Source organism: Platalea leucorodia (genome assembly GCF_965183815.1).
Source record: "Platalea leucorodia genome assembly, chromosome: 21".
NCBI classification, from domain to species: domain Eukaryota; kingdom Metazoa; phylum Chordata; class Aves; order Pelecaniformes; family Threskiornithidae; genus Platalea; species Platalea leucorodia.
The window spans coordinates 5375622-5396276 of NC_138843.1; the positions used below are offsets into that span (position 1 = coordinate 5375622).

General features: G+C 47.5%; 1 protein-coding gene across 1 annotated transcript in view; it reads left to right on the forward strand.

Annotated features, from left to right (window-relative positions):
- The window catches only part of AP3D1 (adaptor related protein complex 3 subunit delta 1), a 59080-nt gene that overhangs the window by 33210 nt on the left and 5215 nt on the right, over window positions 1–20655 (forward strand). The window contains exons 21-32 of the mRNA XM_082331290.1: window positions 425–498; window positions 2880–3084; window positions 3837–3899; window positions 4529–4621; window positions 5140–5289; window positions 5424–5471; window positions 5850–6039; window positions 7142–7230; window positions 8273–8358; window positions 8793–8914; window positions 9680–9759; window positions 10138–13614. Of these exons, the coding sequence (XP_082187416.1) occupies window positions 425–498; window positions 2880–3084; window positions 3837–3899; window positions 4529–4621; window positions 5140–5289; window positions 5424–5471; window positions 5850–6039; window positions 7142–7230; window positions 8273–8358; window positions 8793–8914; window positions 9680–9759; window positions 10138–10233 (1296 nt within the window). The 3' untranslated portion in view covers window positions 10234–13614. The remainder of the gene's footprint in view (window positions 1–424; window positions 499–2879; window positions 3085–3836; window positions 3900–4528; window positions 4622–5139; window positions 5290–5423; window positions 5472–5849; window positions 6040–7141; window positions 7231–8272; window positions 8359–8792; window positions 8915–9679; window positions 9760–10137; window positions 13615–20655) is intronic.

The following is a 20655-nucleotide window of genomic DNA, read 5'->3' on the forward strand; positions in this document are numbered from 1 at the left end:
AAACAAGCAATATGCATCTCTGCTATAAAAGTAGCTCTGTCCAAATAGTCACTCATTTATTATGCTCTGCCGCTTCACTTTGACATTAACTTGCTGTCTAGTCAGCAGGTTTGCAGCTGATTATAATTAATTGCGCATGCTAATGATGTAATCTGTATTTGTTCCTAAAATTTCCTTTAATCAAAACTGAACAGCAGCAGTTCAAATCCTGCAGTCTTATGAAGAATGGTTTTCTGTTCTAAATTAATCTTGTAACTAGACGCTGCATTAAAGCGCATTGTTGCTATAACTTCCTGTGCCTGACTGCCAGCTGGCCTGGTCCAGGGTTAACAACCTTCAACTGGTTTGGGTGATGTAAAGCTTTAGTTCTGAAATTCCCTGTGGTTTGCTTCTTCAGTGGATGCTGTCTGTATCTCTCCTGCAGAATGCTTTGCCCAGTGATGAAGATGACAAGGATCCCAATGATCCATATAAGGCACTTGATATAGACCTGGATAAGTAAGTGACGGTTTTTTATGTCAATTTACTTAATTGCTAATCAGAATGCACGAGGGCAGGTCTGGGGCTAAACGGGCAAAGGCACTATCTACAGTCCGCTAGGTGAAAAGACTAATTCTCGCCGTGGCTTGGACGTAACCTTAGATGATCATCCAGGCTCGGGTTCCCGCTGCGGCGTAGGTGATAAAAGCTCAGGTGCTGAAGTAGCGGGGTTTGGGGAGGGGCAGGGGAATCATTCTGTGTGACTGAACGGAGTCTGAAAGCACAGGCAGCGGAGCTGGGATCAGATGTGAGAGAGTCTGAGCTTCTGGGTGGACCAGTATCTCTGATCTAACCTGCACTGGCACTGAGTGTGACCTGCATTCATCTGCCTTCAAATCAGAGCCCCTGTGCACATGGCAGGCCTGTTTGCTCTGCGTGATCATTTGACCAGTAGCAGCCAGTTGGTAGCATCCCCATTGCCCTGTGGACATTCGGTGTGGTTCCACTGCTGAAAAATGTTGTTCTAATAAGATTGCGTGAACTCCATACCATAACTTTGCTCAGAGTCTGGTCCCCGTTCAGCTACTGGAGTTGGTTCCAGTACCGGCACCCCAGGCTGCAGTGCAGCAGGCTCCGGATCCCTGCATGCCACATGATAATTAGCCGTGGGCTGTTAAGTGTTGCACATGGAGGTCTTTTTTTTTTAGTTGCTGTTTTACAAAATCGCCACACTAAAAATAATTGCTGATGTATGGTCCATGGATGCCTCCTGTAAAGATTTGAAGACTGCGCAGGCGCATGTGTAGTATCTCCCTCTCTCTGATACTTAACTTCAAAGTCTGTGCCGTTCTCTGCAATTCTCAAGTCCGTAGGGGTTTGGCCCCTTGGTATCTTGCAAAAAAGTGATGTAGCATTTTTAAAAAGTGAAAGAACAGTTTCTGAAAAACTTCCTTCCTTCATGAGCCGGTCACGTTCCTCTGAGCGTTCCTCTGAGCCTGCAGGGGACAAATGTATACAAGGAATTAATTTCTGACTGTAGACCTCGCATTTGCATGACAAGCCTCAGCAGCGTAGAAAACACTGATCAGAGCAGTTTCTGAATGCTGTGCTCCAGGAGGCATCTTTGGACTTTTGTATTGTTTCCATCCATTTTCTTCCCATTTCATATGAGTCAGTGTGCTCTCCTGTCACGTTTTCTCATGTCTCTGTCCTCTCTCTCTCTCTCTGTGCTTGCACTGCTATGTCTGTGTCACGCTCACATGCAGTCTGGTTTCAGGGAAGCCTTCCAGGTAAGAATATATCGCTAAGTGGTTGACCTTCTTTGTCAGGTTGCTTGATTTCAGTGGGCAGCGTAAATGCTCGAAGGGTGATGAAAGTATTGAAATCGTTGACCCTCAAAATTGTGTGAGTCTGTTTCATCATTGACTTTCAGCACCAATCCCTGTTCCTGTACAGGTATATGTGAAGTAGCTTAAAGATGCGATCTGTTTACTGTTCAAAGAGATGGGGTCCATCTTGCCCTTAGAGTGTCTCAAAGTAAAAAAAAAAAAGAATTGGGTCTGGGTCTTCATGCAAGATAAGCAAAAAAAAATTAAGGCAGGTGAGACCATTAGAAATCTTCCTGAACTGGTGTTTGCTGCTCAAACATGAAAATTAATGTTAAGTAAAAGCTGTAGAAACAGAAAAAGAGGCAATCGGTGAACTTCTCACTGAGTTCTGGACAGTGTTTGACACGAATGGAGAAATTTCTGTGGTGTTTTTTCCCCAAGTAATGGACTTGGGATACAATGTAAATCTGAACTACTCCTCATGCATTTTGGAAATGAGTATCTGAAATTAAACGCAACTTTTTAAAATGTAACGGTAGAGTACAGATTCATAGCATAAACTTCCAAAATGAAACCATTTATTGCTTAAAATAATTTCCGATTGAAGTGATCTATTCATCAGTAACAAAACCCAAGCCCTTCTAGGGCTGTTTGCACCGTGCTATCGTTCCACTGCTTGAATTTCCACACCGTTGCAAGTGCTTCCTACTGTTTCCCATCTCTGCCATTCCTTTGAGTGGTTCCACAGAAATGCAGCATAACGCTATGCATATGTGTTCTTCTGTAGGTGTTACTCAGCCCGCAAGTCTCTAGTTATCATTTTTAGGAGCGATCAGGTGTCAGCAAGAGCTTGGCTCTCCGTCACCTTCCAACTGTTTCTATTAACTTCTAATCCACAAGGGCAGTGCCTGCAGTTGCATAAATAAACTTCAGGTGCAGAAGTATGTGCTGGTTTAAGATTTTGGGGCCCAACTCTTTAAAAACAAAGCATACCTTGTCTTGGACGCCCAGCAGATAATCTGAGCTAAGGGAGACTATTTGCAGAAGGGTAATGGTCTCTTTATTTTTAAGACCCTTAGCAGACAGCGAGAAGCTGCCAGTGCAGAGACACAGAAATGTGGAGACCCTGAAGTCACCAGACTCAGAAGCTCCCCTAGTAGAGAAGAAGAGCAAGAAACCCAAAAAGAAGGAAAAGAAACACAAAGAAAAAGAGAGAGACAAAGGAAAGAAGAAAGAGAAAGAGAAAAAGGTAGTAGAGGAGGAGGAAGAAAAAAAGGTAATTCTCTAAGACTTACATTGTTTTAGAAACTGCTGTTATGGGCCATATTTATTGCTGTGTTTTGTTTGTTGCTTAGGAACAGTCACATTTGACAATTCAAACAGCTGAATGTTTTCAACCTTTATTTCCTTAAATCTTTACAACCATAAGAGCGGGTATTTAAAGATTTCTGTTAATAAAAATAACGTTTACTTAACCTCATAAGTTAGCAGAATTCAGCTTACTGCAGCCTACACAGCAGATCTTCCAGATCTAATTTGAAAGCTGTATTTACTGATATTTTGGCTGTTCTTAAAATGGGGAACTCTTTAGCAAAATATCTGGAACTCACTTTTGTTCTGCAGCCTGTCCCCCCTATGCTTCAGAATCTTTCAGCTGTAAAACCTGACATTAGTTGTCCGTTACTCCGAAGAAGACTTGAAGTATCCTTCTTGTTGACCACCCTGCAGAGACGAAGGTTTCATCTCAGATGCAGCCAATGTGCTTTGAATGCCTGTAGATTCCGTGATACGTAGGGTAACTTGCGGTTTCTGTCAGCTATGTCCAGGTTTGGAAGTGCACTCAAAGGCTGAAGTTAAGGTTCTTGAACTATTTGCTCCTAAATGTATTGCAGCATCTCTGCATGAGCATTCTGGAGCGATGCACTTCCATGAAAACTTAAGGTTTTAGCTTAATTGATTTTTTTTTTTTTTTTTTAAAGAATAATATCAAAATGAACCTTAATGGTTTTGTTTTCTCTTGAAATTCAGGGGGAAGACTTGGATTTCTGGCTCTCCACTGCTCCACCGCCTGCTTCCACTACCCAGCCACAGGTAGACATCTTACCACATCACAGGAAACTTTACGATTGCATCTTAGCTGTGATAGGAGTGCTTTGTTGTGCTGCAGGAGAGAAGGGAAAGATAGGCTTCATCTCCTCAACTTATTGCTCCGAAGCAATGACACTTTATCTCCCCAGTTTACAGACACTGTATTGGGAGGTTTCAAGCTCATTCTGCTGTGTAGGTCAAGGGATAGAAATACAGATGCAGCTACAGGCTTGGTGGATTTTAAGATTAATGGTGGGGTTTAATATTATATTATTAGTGTATGGCTTTATTTCCTAGTGTGAGTTAGACACTAGCAATATTAATAGACAGGAGAGAGACAGTCTGAAAGAAAAAGTCTCATGAATTTTGATGGGAGATTTTAGTGGAAGAGACAGGGAATATAAGGGGATGGTTTCCTTGGAGGAAATCTTTTGTACTTTGTCCTCAGGTGGTCATATTTGCTGGGTTTCAGAGGCATAAAATGAAAGGCTTGATACCATGTTGGTCTAATGTAATCCTTGAAATAACAGTTGATGGCAGGGGGTGTCACTGTTAAGATTTCTTTTGGTGTGGGCTTCAGTTGTTTCAGCTGCGTTGCCTTAGTGTCATAATCCTTCTGCTAATCCACTCAGAGAGAGCCTGAAGCGGGTGCTGCTGTTGTGGCTGAACCTCAAGAGGTAAAAAAGGAAGAAAGGGAAGAGCGAGATGAGGAGGAAGAAGGAAAGGTAAGTGGTTTAGGTTGCTGACACCCTTAGCCATATTCTCCTAGTGTCTCCTGTTCCTTAAAAAGGAGCACACAGGAATTACCAACAGCATCCTGTTCAGTGTAGTGACCACCTGCAAATTAGGCAGCAGTGGAATGTTACGTCCTTGAGGAGCTCTAAACACTTCATAGTAAGGGTTTGGTTGTTCCTTGGGCCAAGGGTCGGGTAGCAGTTTTAAAGCTGAGCTTCCAAACAGTTGAAGAGATTTGGCCTCCTGCTGATCCCAGGCTGCTTTGGGTTAAGGCGTTGTCGTCTGAGTGGGGAGCAAGGGTTTACTGGGACTCAACACAGAACGGTGACTGGGGTTTAAAGAACGGGAGCTCTGGTTTGGGTTTCTGCAGTAGTAGGAAACTTTGTTCAGTCATCCAGAAGGCTGCGTAGAGTGAGAGTCTAAAGATTGGTAGAGGAGTCATGATGTAATGGCTGGAAATAGAGGGTTTCTTTAAGGGTTTGTTGTAGTTTCTTGTTCTTCTTGGTAGAAATCCTCCAAGCATAAGAAGAAAAAGCACAAGAAGGAGAAAGAAGAGAAATCAAAGGATAAAAAGAAATCAAAAAAGAAGAGTCATCACAGCGAGGAGGAGACAACAGAGTCGGTGCAGAATGGAACACTAGATGATGAACCACTACCAGTGAGTAGCTGTGCACTGCCAGCGCTTGCCTTGGGAAAAGGCAGGAGCTAAACTGTTTTGGGAGGAAGGAGAATGGCAGCTCTTTTCAGAGAAATTAGTTATATTGTGACTGTGATTTCTTTCTTGTTTTTCAGCCTATGTCCAGTTACCGCCTTCTTGCTGAAAATCCATACGTTAAAATGGTGAGTTTTTTGGCATTCAAATCCAGATATCTTCTCTTTCGTGCTCTCTAAGAAAACAGAGGATACCCTGGGGATAGTGTAGCCACTTTATGTAGACAACATTTAACTGAAGGACTGTTTAAATCTCAGGAGGTAGAAACATAACAAAGCTCCATTTCCATTCCTTTGGATGTCCCACTTAGCAAGTTTTTAAGTTGCTATTTTCCTACTAGCAGTACTGTGGAGCTGATCACCAGTGTGCTTTTCATTATTCTGTAGCTGTACCAAATTACCTTCTTTTTGAAGCTTGCTTTATTCTGATGTGTTCTGTTCTGGTCCTCTGTCGTTTGAAGTCTCTGAATTTTTCCTGTGATTTTTTTTTTTTCCCTCCATTTGCAGACCTATGATATTCAAGGAAACCTCCAGAATGATAGTCAAGTTACTGTCTCTGTTATCTTTGAGAACAAAAGCACTAGCTTCCTTAAGAGCATGGAACTAAATGTCCTGGACTCTCTCAACACTAAAATGCTCCGACCAGAAGGATCATCAGTACATGATGGGATACCTGTGCCCTTCCAGCTACCCCCTGGTACGCGCAGCTTTGCACGGGGTTCTTGGAGCATGTCTAGTCCTGCACTGCCCTCCTGTGGAAAGAAATGTTTGAACTTCTTGCTACTTGCTGTTTTCCAGAAAGACATGTCCCTCTGCCTGGGTGTTCACTGGGCTTTCACCTCCTTACAGTACGGCTAGAAACGCAGGTGGTTCTGTACAGCAACAGCGAAGCCTTTAATGTAGGGCTGGGAGTCCAAACGCCTGAGTTCCTTTTTCAGGTGACTGTAGGCTGGCACGCCTTTGAACATGCCAGCATCGCTAACTACAGGAATCCAAAATTCATGAGGAGTTTGCTATGAGATTTAAAATGAAACAAAGTTATAGGTTCATGAACCGTTAGAATCCACTCTGGATTTATTCTTGAGCTATTGTTCCACCGTTCTAATGGCAGAGGCCATGTGCAGTGAAAGTTTGTGACAAGTGTGTGCTTATTTGGATGGGGAGCTGAGCCCTTAAGAAATATTAGACACAGAGGTGAAGGATAAATGCTTCCTACCTAGTACAGTACTACAGTCGAATTGCTGAACTTCTTTGAATTGCCCTTCCTTCGCCAAAGGGTTAATTTGAATACTGAAACAGCTCACAAAAGTCTGCTGGGATTTAGTGGCTTCAGGGTGCGTTTTGATCCCCCATGAAAAGCAGTGGGGCTTTTTTTTTTTTTTTTATTCTATATAAGGCAGTTCTCAACACAGACTTGTTGAAGAAAAACATAGAAACATTAGAATTCAAATTACTTCTGAAAACTACTTGAAAAGCTGTATATTTTCTAGTTATAAAAACAGTTTAAATATATTGCCGCTGTGACATACTTTGCCCCGGCTCTCGCTCAATAACCTCTACCAAATGCCAGCTATCGCTGCTGCTTTTCGGAGACTCAAGAGCTAAGTGCTGTAACGCTGGTAATTCACAACAGGAATTGTGCATTATAACTCTTTCCAACTACATGGAAAACTTCAAACTTGGTTCAAAAATAGCCGGTACATAAAGCTTAGCTGCTACTGATGGGTTTATTCTAACCATTACTTAGATACGGAAACCGTTTTTTGATCTGACTTCTCCCTCTCCTCTCTTCGTGCTAGGAATCTCTAATGAAGCCCAGTTTGTGTTTACACTTCAGAGTATTGTTATGGCTCAGAAGTTAAAAGGAACACTGTCCTTTATAGTCAAAGTAAGTGCAGCTTTAAACTCTGTGCTTCTGCTTCCTTTGCAACCGCATAAGGGAGCTTGACTTGGGTGGAAAGCACTGCTTTAGAGCTTTTCTTAGGCATCATTTCATCTCTGCTGCACCAACCCATTCTGTGATGCGAGAAGTATTTTGACATGACATCTTGTGCAAAGAGTGTCCCCAATACTGCGTAAGCATGTCCTAAATTGTCATTCCTGGCAGCGTGTGAGCAATGCAGCCTGAAACGTATGCCACATTGTCAGCTAGAAAATCACTGCAGTGGTGCATCTGCCGGGGAGAGGAGGTCAACCAGCTAGCGAGAGGTGCAACCCAGAGTCTGTTTCTTCTGATCTCAGTTATCCACAGATCAGTTGGATGCTGCTACCTGGTACAAGGCTGGAAAAATAGTAATAAGAATTAGATACAGTTAATAAGGATGGAAACCCAGAACAAGAGGGAGGTTAGCTGAAGGCATTGTTTAATAAGTGCCGACCTGTATAAAACTAGGGTTTCTAATCTTATTTCGGTAAAATTATTAATGAAGGAGCTGCGTGAACAGCTCGAAGGAAGTGAATGGAGACAGTTGTGGCTACTTCTGAGTCAGCAGTTATCTCTATTTTAAGGGTTTCTTAAAAATAGTATGCTAGTCCTATTTTCAGTACCTAAGAATCTGGGAGATACTAATCTATCATTTTGCTTGGGAAATAGTGAACTGTAAAACCACCTCTCCAAGTGTTAGTTTAAATTCAGTCTGCTCAATATATTTCAGCAGAGTGCAATCAAAAATGCAGCCAGGTCCCTCCAGTTGTGTCCCTTATCTGCTCTAGGTGTATGTATCAACCTAGCTGCTCAAACCTTGTCTCTGAGTGGCCTGATGACGTAGCGTGATGGTGGTCCTCAGCCTGATCCCTCAGGCCCAGCCAGGGTATATCAAAGGGAACTGAGCCCTAAAGTCTTCGTCGGTGCCTGTTTGGTAGGTGGGGGTGGTGCCTCCTCTTGCTGCCTGGGGGCTCCCATTCATCTCCTTTCCTTTGACCTGTTGCAGAATGATGAAGGTTCAACCCATGAAAAACTAGATTTCAAATTGCACTTCAGTTGCGCTTCATACTTGATCACGACGCCTTGCTATAGGTAAGTGCCATTTAGGGAGCACAACATTGGTGCTTTTGCCGCCCATGTGAAGCTGAGCTTTGGCTGCAGGCCATCTCTGCAAGATACGCAGCATGCTTTTGACTTTGGCTGCTCGTGATTGCTTTGGGTACAGTTCAGTTATCTTGTGTAATGTTTGACTCCTAAAATATGTCCGGCAACTTCTTTCAAGTGATTCTGAAGAAGGAGCTATATGCCCTGTAGGCTGGCAGAGGTCGTAGCTATGGATGAGGTCATAGGGTGCTCCAGTGGAGTCTGGAGTCTGGTTCCCGTATTTGCTGTAAACCCATTTTCCTAGAGCTTGGTAGGACTTAGACTTCTGCATCCTGAGATGTCTCAAGGTCTGCATGGGGCTAATGTGGCAGATTTCACTTGAATTTCTAGTACAGGTGTTTACTTTCCTTCCTGTTTTGCAGTGATGCTTTTGCCAAGCTCCTAGAGTCTGGAGATCTGCACATGAGTTCTATTAAAGTAGATGGAATTAGCATTTCTTTCCAACATCTACTGGCAAAGATCTGTTTTCATCATCATTTTTCAGGTGAGTCTTCCTCGATGCAGAACCTTCTGCAAAATTCTATATTCTAAAATTTCTGCTGTGCTTGGCAAGTGCAAAACTCCGTGGCCTCAATGATGACAGAAGCAGGTGATGCCCAGATTACATAAATTTGGGAGAGGAGGTTTTTTTCCAGTTTTGTAATACATTGATATCCTCAAAGCATGCAAAGTTCTTCAGAATGAACTCTCCTCCTGTCCCTGCGGCTTTCCTTCAGTCCAGCAAGGCACGTGGCAGGTATCACGGGAGCAGCTTGCTTATAGTTAGGGCTGTAACTGTTCTCTGGAGGGTGCATTTGATCTTCAGTGCTTCAAGCTACCTCTTTCCCCAATGCTTCGTTTCAGTAAGGGAGAGCGCGAGCTATTCAAGTTTGGACTTACTAATTAAAAAAACAGTACTGGATGAAGCAAAACGAATGGCTGTTTCATCGTGCTCTGGTGTACGCATTAGACATTGTGTCACTGGAAGTATTTCTGGGGAAGAGATGTACGTTCTGATCAGCATTTTTGCCACAAACCATTTGCAGCTTACTTAAAAGACAAATGACTAACCTCGTTATTGTGAAATATCCCAGATAGGAGCCAGGAGGAGCCAGGCACGGGCATCATCTTAACCCTGACTTCCTCCTCCCCTCACTCAGTAGAAGCTTCTGTTCCTTGAGGCCAGGCAAAGCCGTAGTTCCTCTTCGCGGGAAGCAAATCTTATATTAAAAGTTGCCTCACTAAAGGAAAACTCCTGCTTTCTTTGCAGTTGTGGAACGCGTTGATTCGTGTGCATCAATGTACAGTCGCTCTATCCAAGGCCATCACGTCTGCTTACTGGTAAAAAAGGTGAGAGCATTGTAACACTCTGAACCGAGACCCGAGAGAAGCTAAAGCCGCAGCCTTTCCTGTCTTAACAGAAAGGGAAATATTCCTGTCTAAATCATCCGGGGACACCATGGGCATTTTAATTCACCTGGCCCATCTAGCAGTTCTCGCTGTGCTACCACCAAGCTCGTACCTCCCCGTGGGCTTTCTGCTGCCCAGCGCATACTGGTGGGTAGCAGCAGCGCCGATGGCTTCCCCGATCTGACCTCTCGGCTCAGCCTGCTTCCTTGCTGTGCAGGCTCCACCGGCTGTTTCCAGTCCCTGAGCTTGGCTGGGAATAAAATTGTCCCTGCTTAGAAGAGGAGCTAATGGATTTCTTTTTTTCTTTTTCTTTCCAAGGGAGAGAACTCTGTATCCATAGATGGGAAATGTAATGATTCCACCCTGCTTAGCAACTTGTTGGATGAGATGAAAGAGACATTGTCCAAGTGCTGAATATTCCTTATAAAATATTCCAACTACAAGAAACACACCTAATGTGTAAAGACGAGCAGACCCAAGTGTTAAGTTTCTCCCTCGTACGCATGTACTATCCTGGGGCACGTGCTTTTCAGTTAACTCCACCATTGTTTGCAGTTTAGACATTTTAAGGCTGTATGTTACCTTTTTATTTCAAAACTTTTTACAAACTGTGGTGTTAACCCTTTCTAGCCCAAAGAGATCCTGGTGACATGACTGGAGGAGGGAGGGAGGGACGCTATTTATTCAGCAGCTGACGACGGTCCCATAAACCTTGCCATCTGCGTGGGACGGCGGACTAAGCAGAATTTTATCAACAGTAGCACAGAGTCTGTTGCTTGTGCTTATTGCCAGGGAAGGTTGACTTGATCCTTAGCCATGGAATATGTCTTCAGGGCTGCTGTAGTTGATGTATATTTCTAGCAGAGGCTGGTGCTGGACCTGAAGGCCTCTTCTTTTTTTTTTTTTTATATATGATTTATTATTATTATTATTATTATCTCAAGATCTGTTGTGATCAGCATATAAACATCCTCCATCTCCTTGAGCTAATCCAAATGAGCCCTGTGAGAACTGGGATGTTTGACTTTCTGTTTGTAGTAGTTGCCTTGAGCCTTAACCTTCTTTTAGTGACAGCTGAAAGAGTAGAGAGCGAATGCATGAAACAGGCTGAAAGTGTTACTGCTTGGTTCTCTGCTCCTGTTGCCCACCCCCGCAAATGGAGTCTCTCATGCCTCTCCCCTTTGAGCAGTCTCTGCTGATGTGTTTTATGAGTCCACTTCAATTTCACATTCCTGAAAAGTTAGGGTGTAGCAAGAAACTGGAAATCCAAAGGGGTCTGTTCCTGCTTTATTTTTTTTTTGTCATTTTGCTCACCAGCTGAGGTTGACCACTACCAGGTTAGAGAAACGCCTACACGTGTAATCCCTCGTACTCCGAACAGTTTGCAGATACAGCCCCGTTCCCTCCCTCCGTGCTGTGAAATCAGAGATGTCGTGCTGTCTCAGTTGTCCCCGTAGCGTCCCACCGCCCTGCCCTCGCAGCAGTGGGTGCAGATTCAGCAGCGCAAGTGTAACTGGGGCCCTGCAGCAGAACTCTGGAGGGAGAGGCTCGGGCAGGAGCTGCAGCCTTGGCTCTGTAGCAGCTGACTTCCGAGGGAAGAAAGGGAGGGTCCACAAAGCGAAACCCATTCTGCACTATCGAAATCTTTTGGAATCACTGACTGGGAAGGGATGTCACTGTGTCCTTTACAGAGGTGCTTCATCGTTGTCCTTCTCCAAAATCTCTTGCTTTTGAGATTTTATTTTTTTTTCCTCCCCTCCCCAGTTCTTTTCCTTGCTGTTGCGTACCCAGCAAACTGAGAACGCACTCGAACGGTTTTGCTTTGAGGCACGGGTCAAGAGCTGTTGGTTGCTGTTCCCAGGGAGGAGCTGGCTTGGTCTCCACTTCTCCGGCACCGCCGCCACTCCGACAAGCCTCAGCACTGCCCGGTGGAGTTGAACTAAAACCCTACACAGGATAAAGGCGTTGATCTTATCCTTCGGGTGAATGTCCTGTCCTTTAAGCATGTCGTGTGCTCTTTACACTCGTCCCATATTAGGGTATTTTTGCAAAGGCTCTGCTGTGGTTTTATGGCTAGGACCGGCTTCGTCTTCTGACTGCACTTGCGCGCTGCAGGAATTCGTTTGCAGCAGGCTTCACTGCTGGTGAAGTGGTAGTTTTTGGTATTGGTCAACCTCCTTTGGTTAGCCAGTTTGTGTATTAGAAACTGAACATATTAAAATTGTCTTAAAGGATAATGTTCCTCAATTAGTGTTTTTTTTAATTCATGGATGAAAACTGTCACTTTAGCATGTAGAGTCTTCTCTTACAGAATCCTGTGCGGTGATTCTAGAATTTTGAAACTGTATGATGTGTTACATTCACAAATTTATTTGCTATCAACATTCCCTTAAAAAAAAAAAAGACAACAACATACCACAAGCTGCTGTAATGATTTTGTGTCAAGATGATCCAATAAACTTTCAAAACAAAGTTCAATTTTTGGCTTTGTAAATAGTCCTTTTACAAGACCCTTCCAGTTTATGGACCCAAAATCATGCCCTGGATGTACCGCAGCTCTGAATGCTTGTGTCTTTGGGGGAGGTAAGAGGAATCTCATCCCAAAAGCTCGGGAGGAGGTAAGAAGTCCTTTCTAACCCCCCTCTGTGGGGCGATGGGTTGTTACCGGCGGGGGACTGGTGTGCATCAGCGAGGGGAGCCCGCCCGTCCTGCATCCCCGGCGGGCGGGACGGGTACCGGCGCTGTCAGCGGCACGGCTCGAAGGCGTGAGGTGCGTGAGCAGCAAAGGGGTCGGTGGTGAGGGGGCTGGGTGGTGGAGGCTCCTCTTCACCTCTTGTGTTTTAACTGACCTGATTTTTACAGGCGCCGAAGCTTTGATTCCGACGCACTGTGAACAATTAACCGGGCAGGCTGTCAGGTTTTAACGCTCCTTTGGAAGGCAGCATTGCAAGCAACAGTTGTCACTAACACAAAAATTACAGAAAAACAAACAAACAAACAAATGTAATTTGGATAACCTAAGTTAAAGCTGCATTAATTTTTTTTTTTTTTTTTTGGGTCGCAGTTGCAGCTAAAATCTAAGCACTCGGAGCTCTGGTCTTAATGAGATGCCTAGAAACTGAAGGGCAGAACTCAGCCCCTTCCATCTCTTCCTCTCAGTAAAATTTGTGATGGAAACGCGGTGGCGTTAATGCGAGGATTCAGGTCCAGTACTCTCCCAACAGGAGCCGAGGCATTGGTTTTGCTGATAGTCTCAGCGGTTGCTAGTAAGACCAGAACCTGTGAAAATCATCTCTTACGACAGAAAACATCTGGGGCTGCGTAGTCAGGAGCTACCAGACCAAACCCCGGGCTTGCACTAACTTGTCGGCCCCGTTACTGGTAGAGAAGCTCCTGCCGCGAAGGCAGGACCCGCTGGTTTGTTTTCCGCATGCAGCGCGAGTCCGATATTGCAATCCCGGAGCGGCGTGCCGGGGGGCTGCCTGCCTGCTCTGCCGTCTTGTGCGACTGCACAAATCTGCCGAAACGGGGTGAAAACCACCACTGCCACCCATCTCTGTGCAAATGCATGAAACCAAACCCGGGAAGCATTTGGGGCGAACATCCAGTATTTAATGCGCTGCAGGACCGTAACTGGACAATGCAGGAGTTTACGGTGAACCCAGCACCGCGCACTTCTGGCTTTGAACAGTAAGCCAGGCTCCTGCCCTGCTCTCTGCATTTACGTCACGTCAAAATTCACTGAGCAACTGGATGAAGAGAATCGGTCCTTACCCGAGTGTATTTTTGCTCACGGTATGTACGAACGAGCGCGTAAAAGAAGCGGTGCCCTGCACCGTCCTCGCAGGGACAGGAGCGTGCCCCCCCAGAGGTTTGCGGTTGCAACCCTGTCATGCCAAGCCTTGGGCAGAGCAGCCTCTGCTCCTTGGAGGTGCCCAGCCCTCGGCAGCTGCGCTCTGCGGAGAGGCACCGACGCTGCTGGAGCAGCTGCCCCAGCTCCTCCCGGGGGCAACAGCCCTGCCCTGGCCCGGGGCTGCGGCCGCCGGGAGCAGGGAGTGGGATCAGCTGCTCTCCAGGAAGATCCAAGCTGCCGGGAAGATGCTGCGCTGGCCCGGGAGCAGCGGGAGACGTGGATCGAGGAGCCGAAGCCTTCACCCCTGGGTGCTCCGCATGCTCCCGGGGCTGGGCTGGGAGCACCACGGGAGGGGAGGAGAGGAGCGGGGGTCCGGGACGGCCGAGCTGGGGGTCCGGGACGGCCGAGCTGGGGAACGGAGAGCACCGAGCTCCCCTGTAGGGAAGAAACCCCGAGTGCAGGACCCGAGGGAGCTCCGCGGGGCGCGGGGAAGGGCTGTGCTTTTGGCAGGGGTTTTTAGGCTTCCCAGGGACTCGCCACCTGCGTTGGACTTCCCTCCTGATGTTTTGTGAAAATTTCCCTTTGAACCCGCAGCTGCGTTTCCTGCTTCTCCTTTTTATGACTTGAAACTTAAAGTACGCGCACATCCCTTCAGCCGCTCCTCTTTGGCCAGGCCAAGCCGGGGCAGGACCGCGGCTGCCTCTGGCTCCCGGGGGTGCCAAACCCACCCCACAGACTGGAATCGAGCGCTGCTGGGCTGGAAATCGGAAAAATAAGGAAAATGTTGGGGTGCCGGAGGGAGGGGGGGCGGGAGAGGGTGGGAGGGTGCTCAGGGAGGGCTGAGGACGGCGGCGGACGGAGGAAAAAGGCCGTTTTTGTTAGCGGCTCCTCAAGACGCTTCCCCAGGACGCGGGGGCTTCCCGACCTTAATTTAATTTTTGCTTCTGCTTTCCGAGCGTTCCTGCCCTTCCCAGGGCGCCTCGTCGCTCCCACCGCCTTCAACATTTGGCACCGCTTCCCCCGCCTCCCTCGTTTGCGCCGCGCTCTAACGGATAATGTAATTGCCGAGGGCCGCGCAGGGCCCCCGGGCTGCCCTCCTGCCCGGCTCCGGCAAAATAAACACAGAAAATAAATAAAATAGACTAAAAGAAAATAAATACAATCCATGGAATAGAATAAAAGGAAATAAAGAGAATAGAATAAAAAAACTGAAATAGAATAAAAGGAAATAAATAGAATAGAATAAAAAATAAATGAAATAGAATAAAAGGAAATGAATAGAATAAAACAAATGAAATAGAATAAAAGGAAATGAATAGAATAAAACAAATGAAATAGAATAAAAGGAAATAAATAGAATAAAACAAATGAAATAGAATAAAAGGAAATAAATAGAATAAAAAATAAATGAAATAGAATAAAAGGAAATAAACAAAATAGAAAAAAAAATGAAATAGAAGGAAATAAATAGAATAAAAAATAAATGAAATAGAATAAAAGAAAATTTTAAAATTGCATAAAATAAAATTTTAAAATGGCATAAAAGATAACTTTAAAATGGCATAAAAGAATAAAAAACTTTAAAATTGCATAAAAGAGTAAAAGAGAACTTAAAAGTTGCATAAAAGAGAATAAAGTAGAATAAAATAAATAAGAGAATAAAGTAGAATAAAAGGAAATAAAGTAGAATAAAAGAAAATATAAGAAAAGAAAATAATAGAATAAAAGAAAATAAAAGAGTCAAATAAAAGAAAATAGAGTAAGATAAAAGACTAGGATAAAATAAACCAGCCAATCGTTCCCAGACCGCCGCCCGCGGTGCCTGCCCCCGGCCCCCGGCCGCCGGCCCGGTTCCCCCCGCCCCCCCCGCCCGCGGGAGGAGCCGGCGGCGGCGAGGCGCGGCGGGGCGGGCGGCCCCTTTAAGAGGAAGTAGGGCCGGCTGCCGCGCGCGCGCGCGGAGTGGGGCCGCGCGGGCGACCGCCAAGTTCTGCGGGGAGGGCGGGGGGCGGAGCGCTGCGGCCGCACGAGGGGCGCCGCTTCCGCGCCGCCACGGATTCACTGCGAGCAGCGAGGTACGGGGGAGCGGGGGGGAGCGGGGCCCGGGGGGGGCTGTAGGGCCCCGGGGGGGCGAAGGGGGCCTGGGGGCGGCCTCGGGAGGCGGCCGGGGCAGGGCCCGGGCCCGGGGCGGGTCCCCAGCCCTGCCCGGGGGTCACCGTCCCCGCCAGCGCCCCCGGGCAGGGGCCTGCCGGGGCCGTGGGGCCGCACCGGGGCGGGCCGGCCGCGACGAGCAACCTGTTGAAGCGCGGCTTCTAAATCTCCTCTCTTCTTTTTTCCTCGTTATTTCTGTTTTCCCTTGGGCGGAAGGCAGCGAGCGAGTTTCTCCTGGCCTTGCGCTGGCGGAGCCCTGGTCCGTGCTGGAACCCCGGCTGCTGGCATCGCCCCCCCGGGAAGGCCGCAGGTGCCGGCGGCGGTACCCGCTGCAAAGTACAAACCTCATCATGAGGGGAAAAAAACAGCGCAGAGAGTCAGGGTTTTGCTGGCGTAGCCGCGAAGTTACAGCCTTGGATACCCGTGTGTTTTATTCCACTTCTTTCCCCCCCGTCCTCCTCCAGCTAAGCTAATAAATGTTTGTGTTGTAGGTAAGGGCATGGTCCTGAAGTTCAAGCTCCTCAATCTTTTAAGCGCTTGGGGAGAATGGGGAATTGTCCATTTTTTTTTCCAGATCTGCGACTCGGCTGTCATGAGGGAGAGCTTGTGATGCTGGAAAGCAAACTCTTGCTCTGCTTCTGTCTCTCGCTATGAGCGCAGGAATGCTAATCTTACCCCGCTGTGATCTGCGGTACGATAATCCCAGCTCCGCCAAAGAAAGCTGTTCCTGTGCATGGGAAGGACAAAAAGGAAAGGGCAGGAAAGCCTCTGGAGAGAGAGGAAAGAGGGATTTGAAGTTGTCCAGCGTGTGGCACGGCTGTCAGGGAAAAGCATCCCTGTCGTGGGCTCTGGTGCTAGCGAAAGGCAAGATTGCTTTCTCCTAGTGCTTGGAGCTGAAGAGTGGCCACATTTTCTCGATTTCTATTCCTTCTTTGTTTAAAACCCCTTTCCAGTCTGGAAGTCTTCTGCCAGGTTGCAGGGCGGGGGGGATTTTTGCTAGGAGATGTGAAATTTCCCCAGCCACCTGTTTATCGCAGCCCCCAGGGCTTCGTCCTTGCACTCTGCTTCCTTTCCGAGCTTTAGGCTCGCATCCAACTCTGTGTTTATCTATCGTCGTTTCTTGGACTGTATATTCCATCTTTTAGATTCGCTTTCTATCTTAATCACATACTTGTGAAGTTAACTCGGGCAGGAGGGCAAGCTTGTAACCTTTTAAAATTCCCAGAAAGGGAGGAGAGGAGTGCTGGAAGTTCACGCCAGCTTGGCAGTGTGGTAGCAAAAACTTCTGCTCTTGGTTTATGCTAGGAGCTGAGTCGAGGCACTGAGCAGGGAGCTGGTTCCCTGTGCCTGGCTCCCCTTTCAGGATCTGGGGTGCTCTTTAGGAGGCGTTACTTGGGGCTGCGCACTCAGCTGTGCCATCGTCAGGAATGGCAACGGGCTCTCCCGTCCCCTTGGCTGAGGCTTAGGGGGCTTGAAGCGAACTCGGCATCTTGAGCAAAGTCCTCCTCCGTGACTTCAGCAGTCCTCTAGTGCGGGAGCTGTGGGCCAGGTGCTTCCTTGTCCACGTTTGGCTCTAACGTGGCCCTTTTGCTGGTGCGATGTGAAGTACCGCCGGACCTGAAACGCTGCGGTTGAGTCCCGGTTGTGGAGGTTGGGCTGTACGGACGTGTGCCGCATTTTGTGACTCGTGCTTCTCTGTAAATCGGCCAGGGATCTCTATGGCCACAGTACACAAAGGAAAAATGTTTCCCTTGTCAGCAGTGAAAGCGAGTGGGGTCAGAGAAGAGAGATTGCAAAACCTAACCGGTCTTGTGCGCAGCGTTCGGATCTGGGAAAAGAATTGCCTTCACCTTTGGAGTTTTAATTTCTTACAAGATAGGAAAGTATTTTGTGATACTTGAGCCGTAAATGCTGCTGTAGGTGGATCCATAACCAGCTTTACTGGAGGTTTAGGAGCTTATCTTTAGAAATACATAATATCTAGCTAATGCTGTCAATAAAGAGTGCACCTGAGGCTGCATCTTTGTCCTCCCTTTTCCAGGTGCCCCTGGGAGGCAGGGTTATCTGTGGCTCCCGCTTTGGTCTGCTGCTTGCTTCCCTCTGGAGCTGGTGTTGTGCTAGAAGTGCTGTTCTGCTCCTGATGAAATGATAGAGGGCTCTTGAGTGAATTATTGCTCCGAGTACATGAAGCGACCGGGGAGCAGAGGAGAGGAATGGAGGCAGCGAAGGCCAGGAACAAAAACACTTTTGCAAGTATGCAAAGCCAGTGCAAAAAAATCCATCGTGCTGCGGCAGCTTTGACTTCTTCCAGAGCGGTCTGGTCCCTGGGTGCTTGGCTTCGTTGGTGTTGGGTCGATTTGAGGCAAAAGTGGCAACGCTGCCGGACGTTCCCGTGTGCTGCCAGGGTAGGGCTGTGCCGCGGTGGAAGCGTCCTGCTGCAGCCACGCTCGGTCCTTGCCCTTGCCTGCCCGGGGACCGCGGTGCTGTATTTCCCAGGTACCAGGTGGATTTGGGTGAATCGCAGCTGTGGCTGCGTGCCTCTGCGCTGGCTCTGAGGGAGCCTGTGGAACAGAAAATGAGCTAGAGCCATCCAAAACCTGTCTCAGTTTGAAGCAGGAGCTAAGTAAGGCCCATGGCTGTGTTGAAAGCCACTGTAATTTTTTTTTCATCTTGACTGCAGGCTTCTCTTGGGGCTGCTGTCTGGGCCTTTTTTTAATCTTCTTTTTTCTCTCACTGTGTGGCAGGAGGTCTTATGATGTGGTTAGTCTTGACGTGATCTCTAGCTCCACATCAGTGGGCTTATTCCTTGCCTGGAGACATGCTAACGTGTTGGGTTACTGCCATATCTCCTCGTGGAGGGGAAGAGCAAGCCTCCTGGGCATCTGCTTTCGGCAAGCAACAATACTGCTTTTCTTCCAAAAGCGTAATATTAGGATGGGGAGAAGAGGTATTTGACGGTGGGATTACCCCTGCCATGGGAAAGGTTGGCCTTGTGGCCAGCTCGTGCTCCGGCTCCATCCCTGGGTGAAGGAGCTCATAGCCCTGGCATCTCCTGTGATCTGGAACCCACAGCCACGCTGTTAAAATACTGCCTCTTGCTGTAGTCATTTTACCAGCCTAAGGCAAAATTCGTGCTCCAAACCAGCGTTACCTTTTACCTGGGTGGGGGCAGATCCCAAAGTTAGAGTGGATGAAGCTGCTTTTGGTTCAAAAATATCCCTGCCCAGTAACGACAATAATGTGGAGCCTGCAAAAGCAGGAAAAAATGTGTCTCTCACAGCTTGGACTCAATAAATATCACACTGCTCCTTATGAGTACTCCAGTGGGGACAAAGCCAGGCTGGAGGACAGCGATAGGTCTTCCCAAAGGAGCAGGCCGCAAAATACGGCCCCTCAGAACTCGAAAAGAGAGCTGCTCGTAGCATGCCGTCAGCCACCCACTGCCTGTGGTTTATCCTAGAAATATGTGTCTGTGCAGTTAACCTGCCTCCTGGAGTCGTGACCCAGCTTGTCAGCTTCACGCAGCGTCTGCAAAGCCTGCAGCGGATTAGCTCTGCCTCCACATGCGGCCGTCGGCCCGGCGTGGACGTGTGAGCGCGATCTGTGGAAACCTTCCAAAATCGCTGCGGCTCTGACATTGCAATAGATGCAGATGTCACGTAAGAGGCGAGAAAATTGGCCCTAAATCAGTAATGCTCAGGGCTCTGATAGCTGTTCCTGCTACGCTGCAGTCATTTCTAGGCTTTCAAATGAAGATTTTTAAATTGCAGCATCTGCTGTCTGACCTTCCCCTTTTGGGGAAGGGAAAGTTGGAGGGGTGATCTTTCACCAAAGTTACTTTCTCGTGTGGCTTTTCCACCCTCTGTGGCTGTGGGGAGGATGCCTGGAAGGCCGGGGGGGGACAACCCATGCTGGAAATTTGGTCTTCTCGCGTGCAAAGTGTGAAGGCGATCCAGCCTTCCCACTCCCCTGCCGGAAGGGATTATCCAGCCCCATCCGTGCTGGTTCCCTTACCTGCCTCCCATCAGTATCCGCTTCTGGTGCGAGCTCCATCGCACAAACCCCATAACGTCCCTCCTGTCATCGCCACTTGGTCTGGATCTAAATCCTGGGCTCGGAGGTGAGCAATAAACTGCCTGCTCCCCCGTCCTGCTCGCGATGGCTGGGAAGCGCCTCTTGCCGCTCGCTGACCTGGGCTTTCCGCTCGGCGCAGCGGCGTTGCCATCTGGCGCGGGCTGCGGCAGGCAGCTGCCTGATGGGCTCTGCCAGAGCTGCCGCGCTTGCCTCGGTTGGGTCTTCTCCTAACCCAGCTATGGCTTAATTTAACAGGGCTTTTCCCTTGATTATATAAACTAATTTGACTTTAAAATTGGTCTGGGTGCGTAGCCTTTCAGAGAAAAAGAAGATACCAATTAAAACCCAGTATAACTATTTTTGGTCTTATATTATGCTGTTTCCTTTTCTTATGTAGGCAGCGATGCGGGTAGGCTCTGCGTTTGCATGGCTTAGAGGCACGTAAAGAGCCCGTCCTGCTCCTCAGCAGGCCGCTTTCCGGGAAGTGCCGGGGAGATGCCGTGTCTGTACAGTTTCTTACTTGGGAATTTCCAAATTGTGCAGCAGATTTAAATTGCGGGGGGTGGGGGGGTGGCTGGTGACCAGCAGGACTTTCTTAAAACTGACTTTGTGGTGAAATATAAAGGGCTCTTTGTTCGCCTAAGCCTTGGGAATTCAACATTTGAAATGCGCATTTCTGAACGGCTCTGTTAAGTTTGTCGAAGGCTGCTACTAAAGCAGTTTCCAAAAGAAAAATGTGGATATTGTCCTGCAGAGCAGCA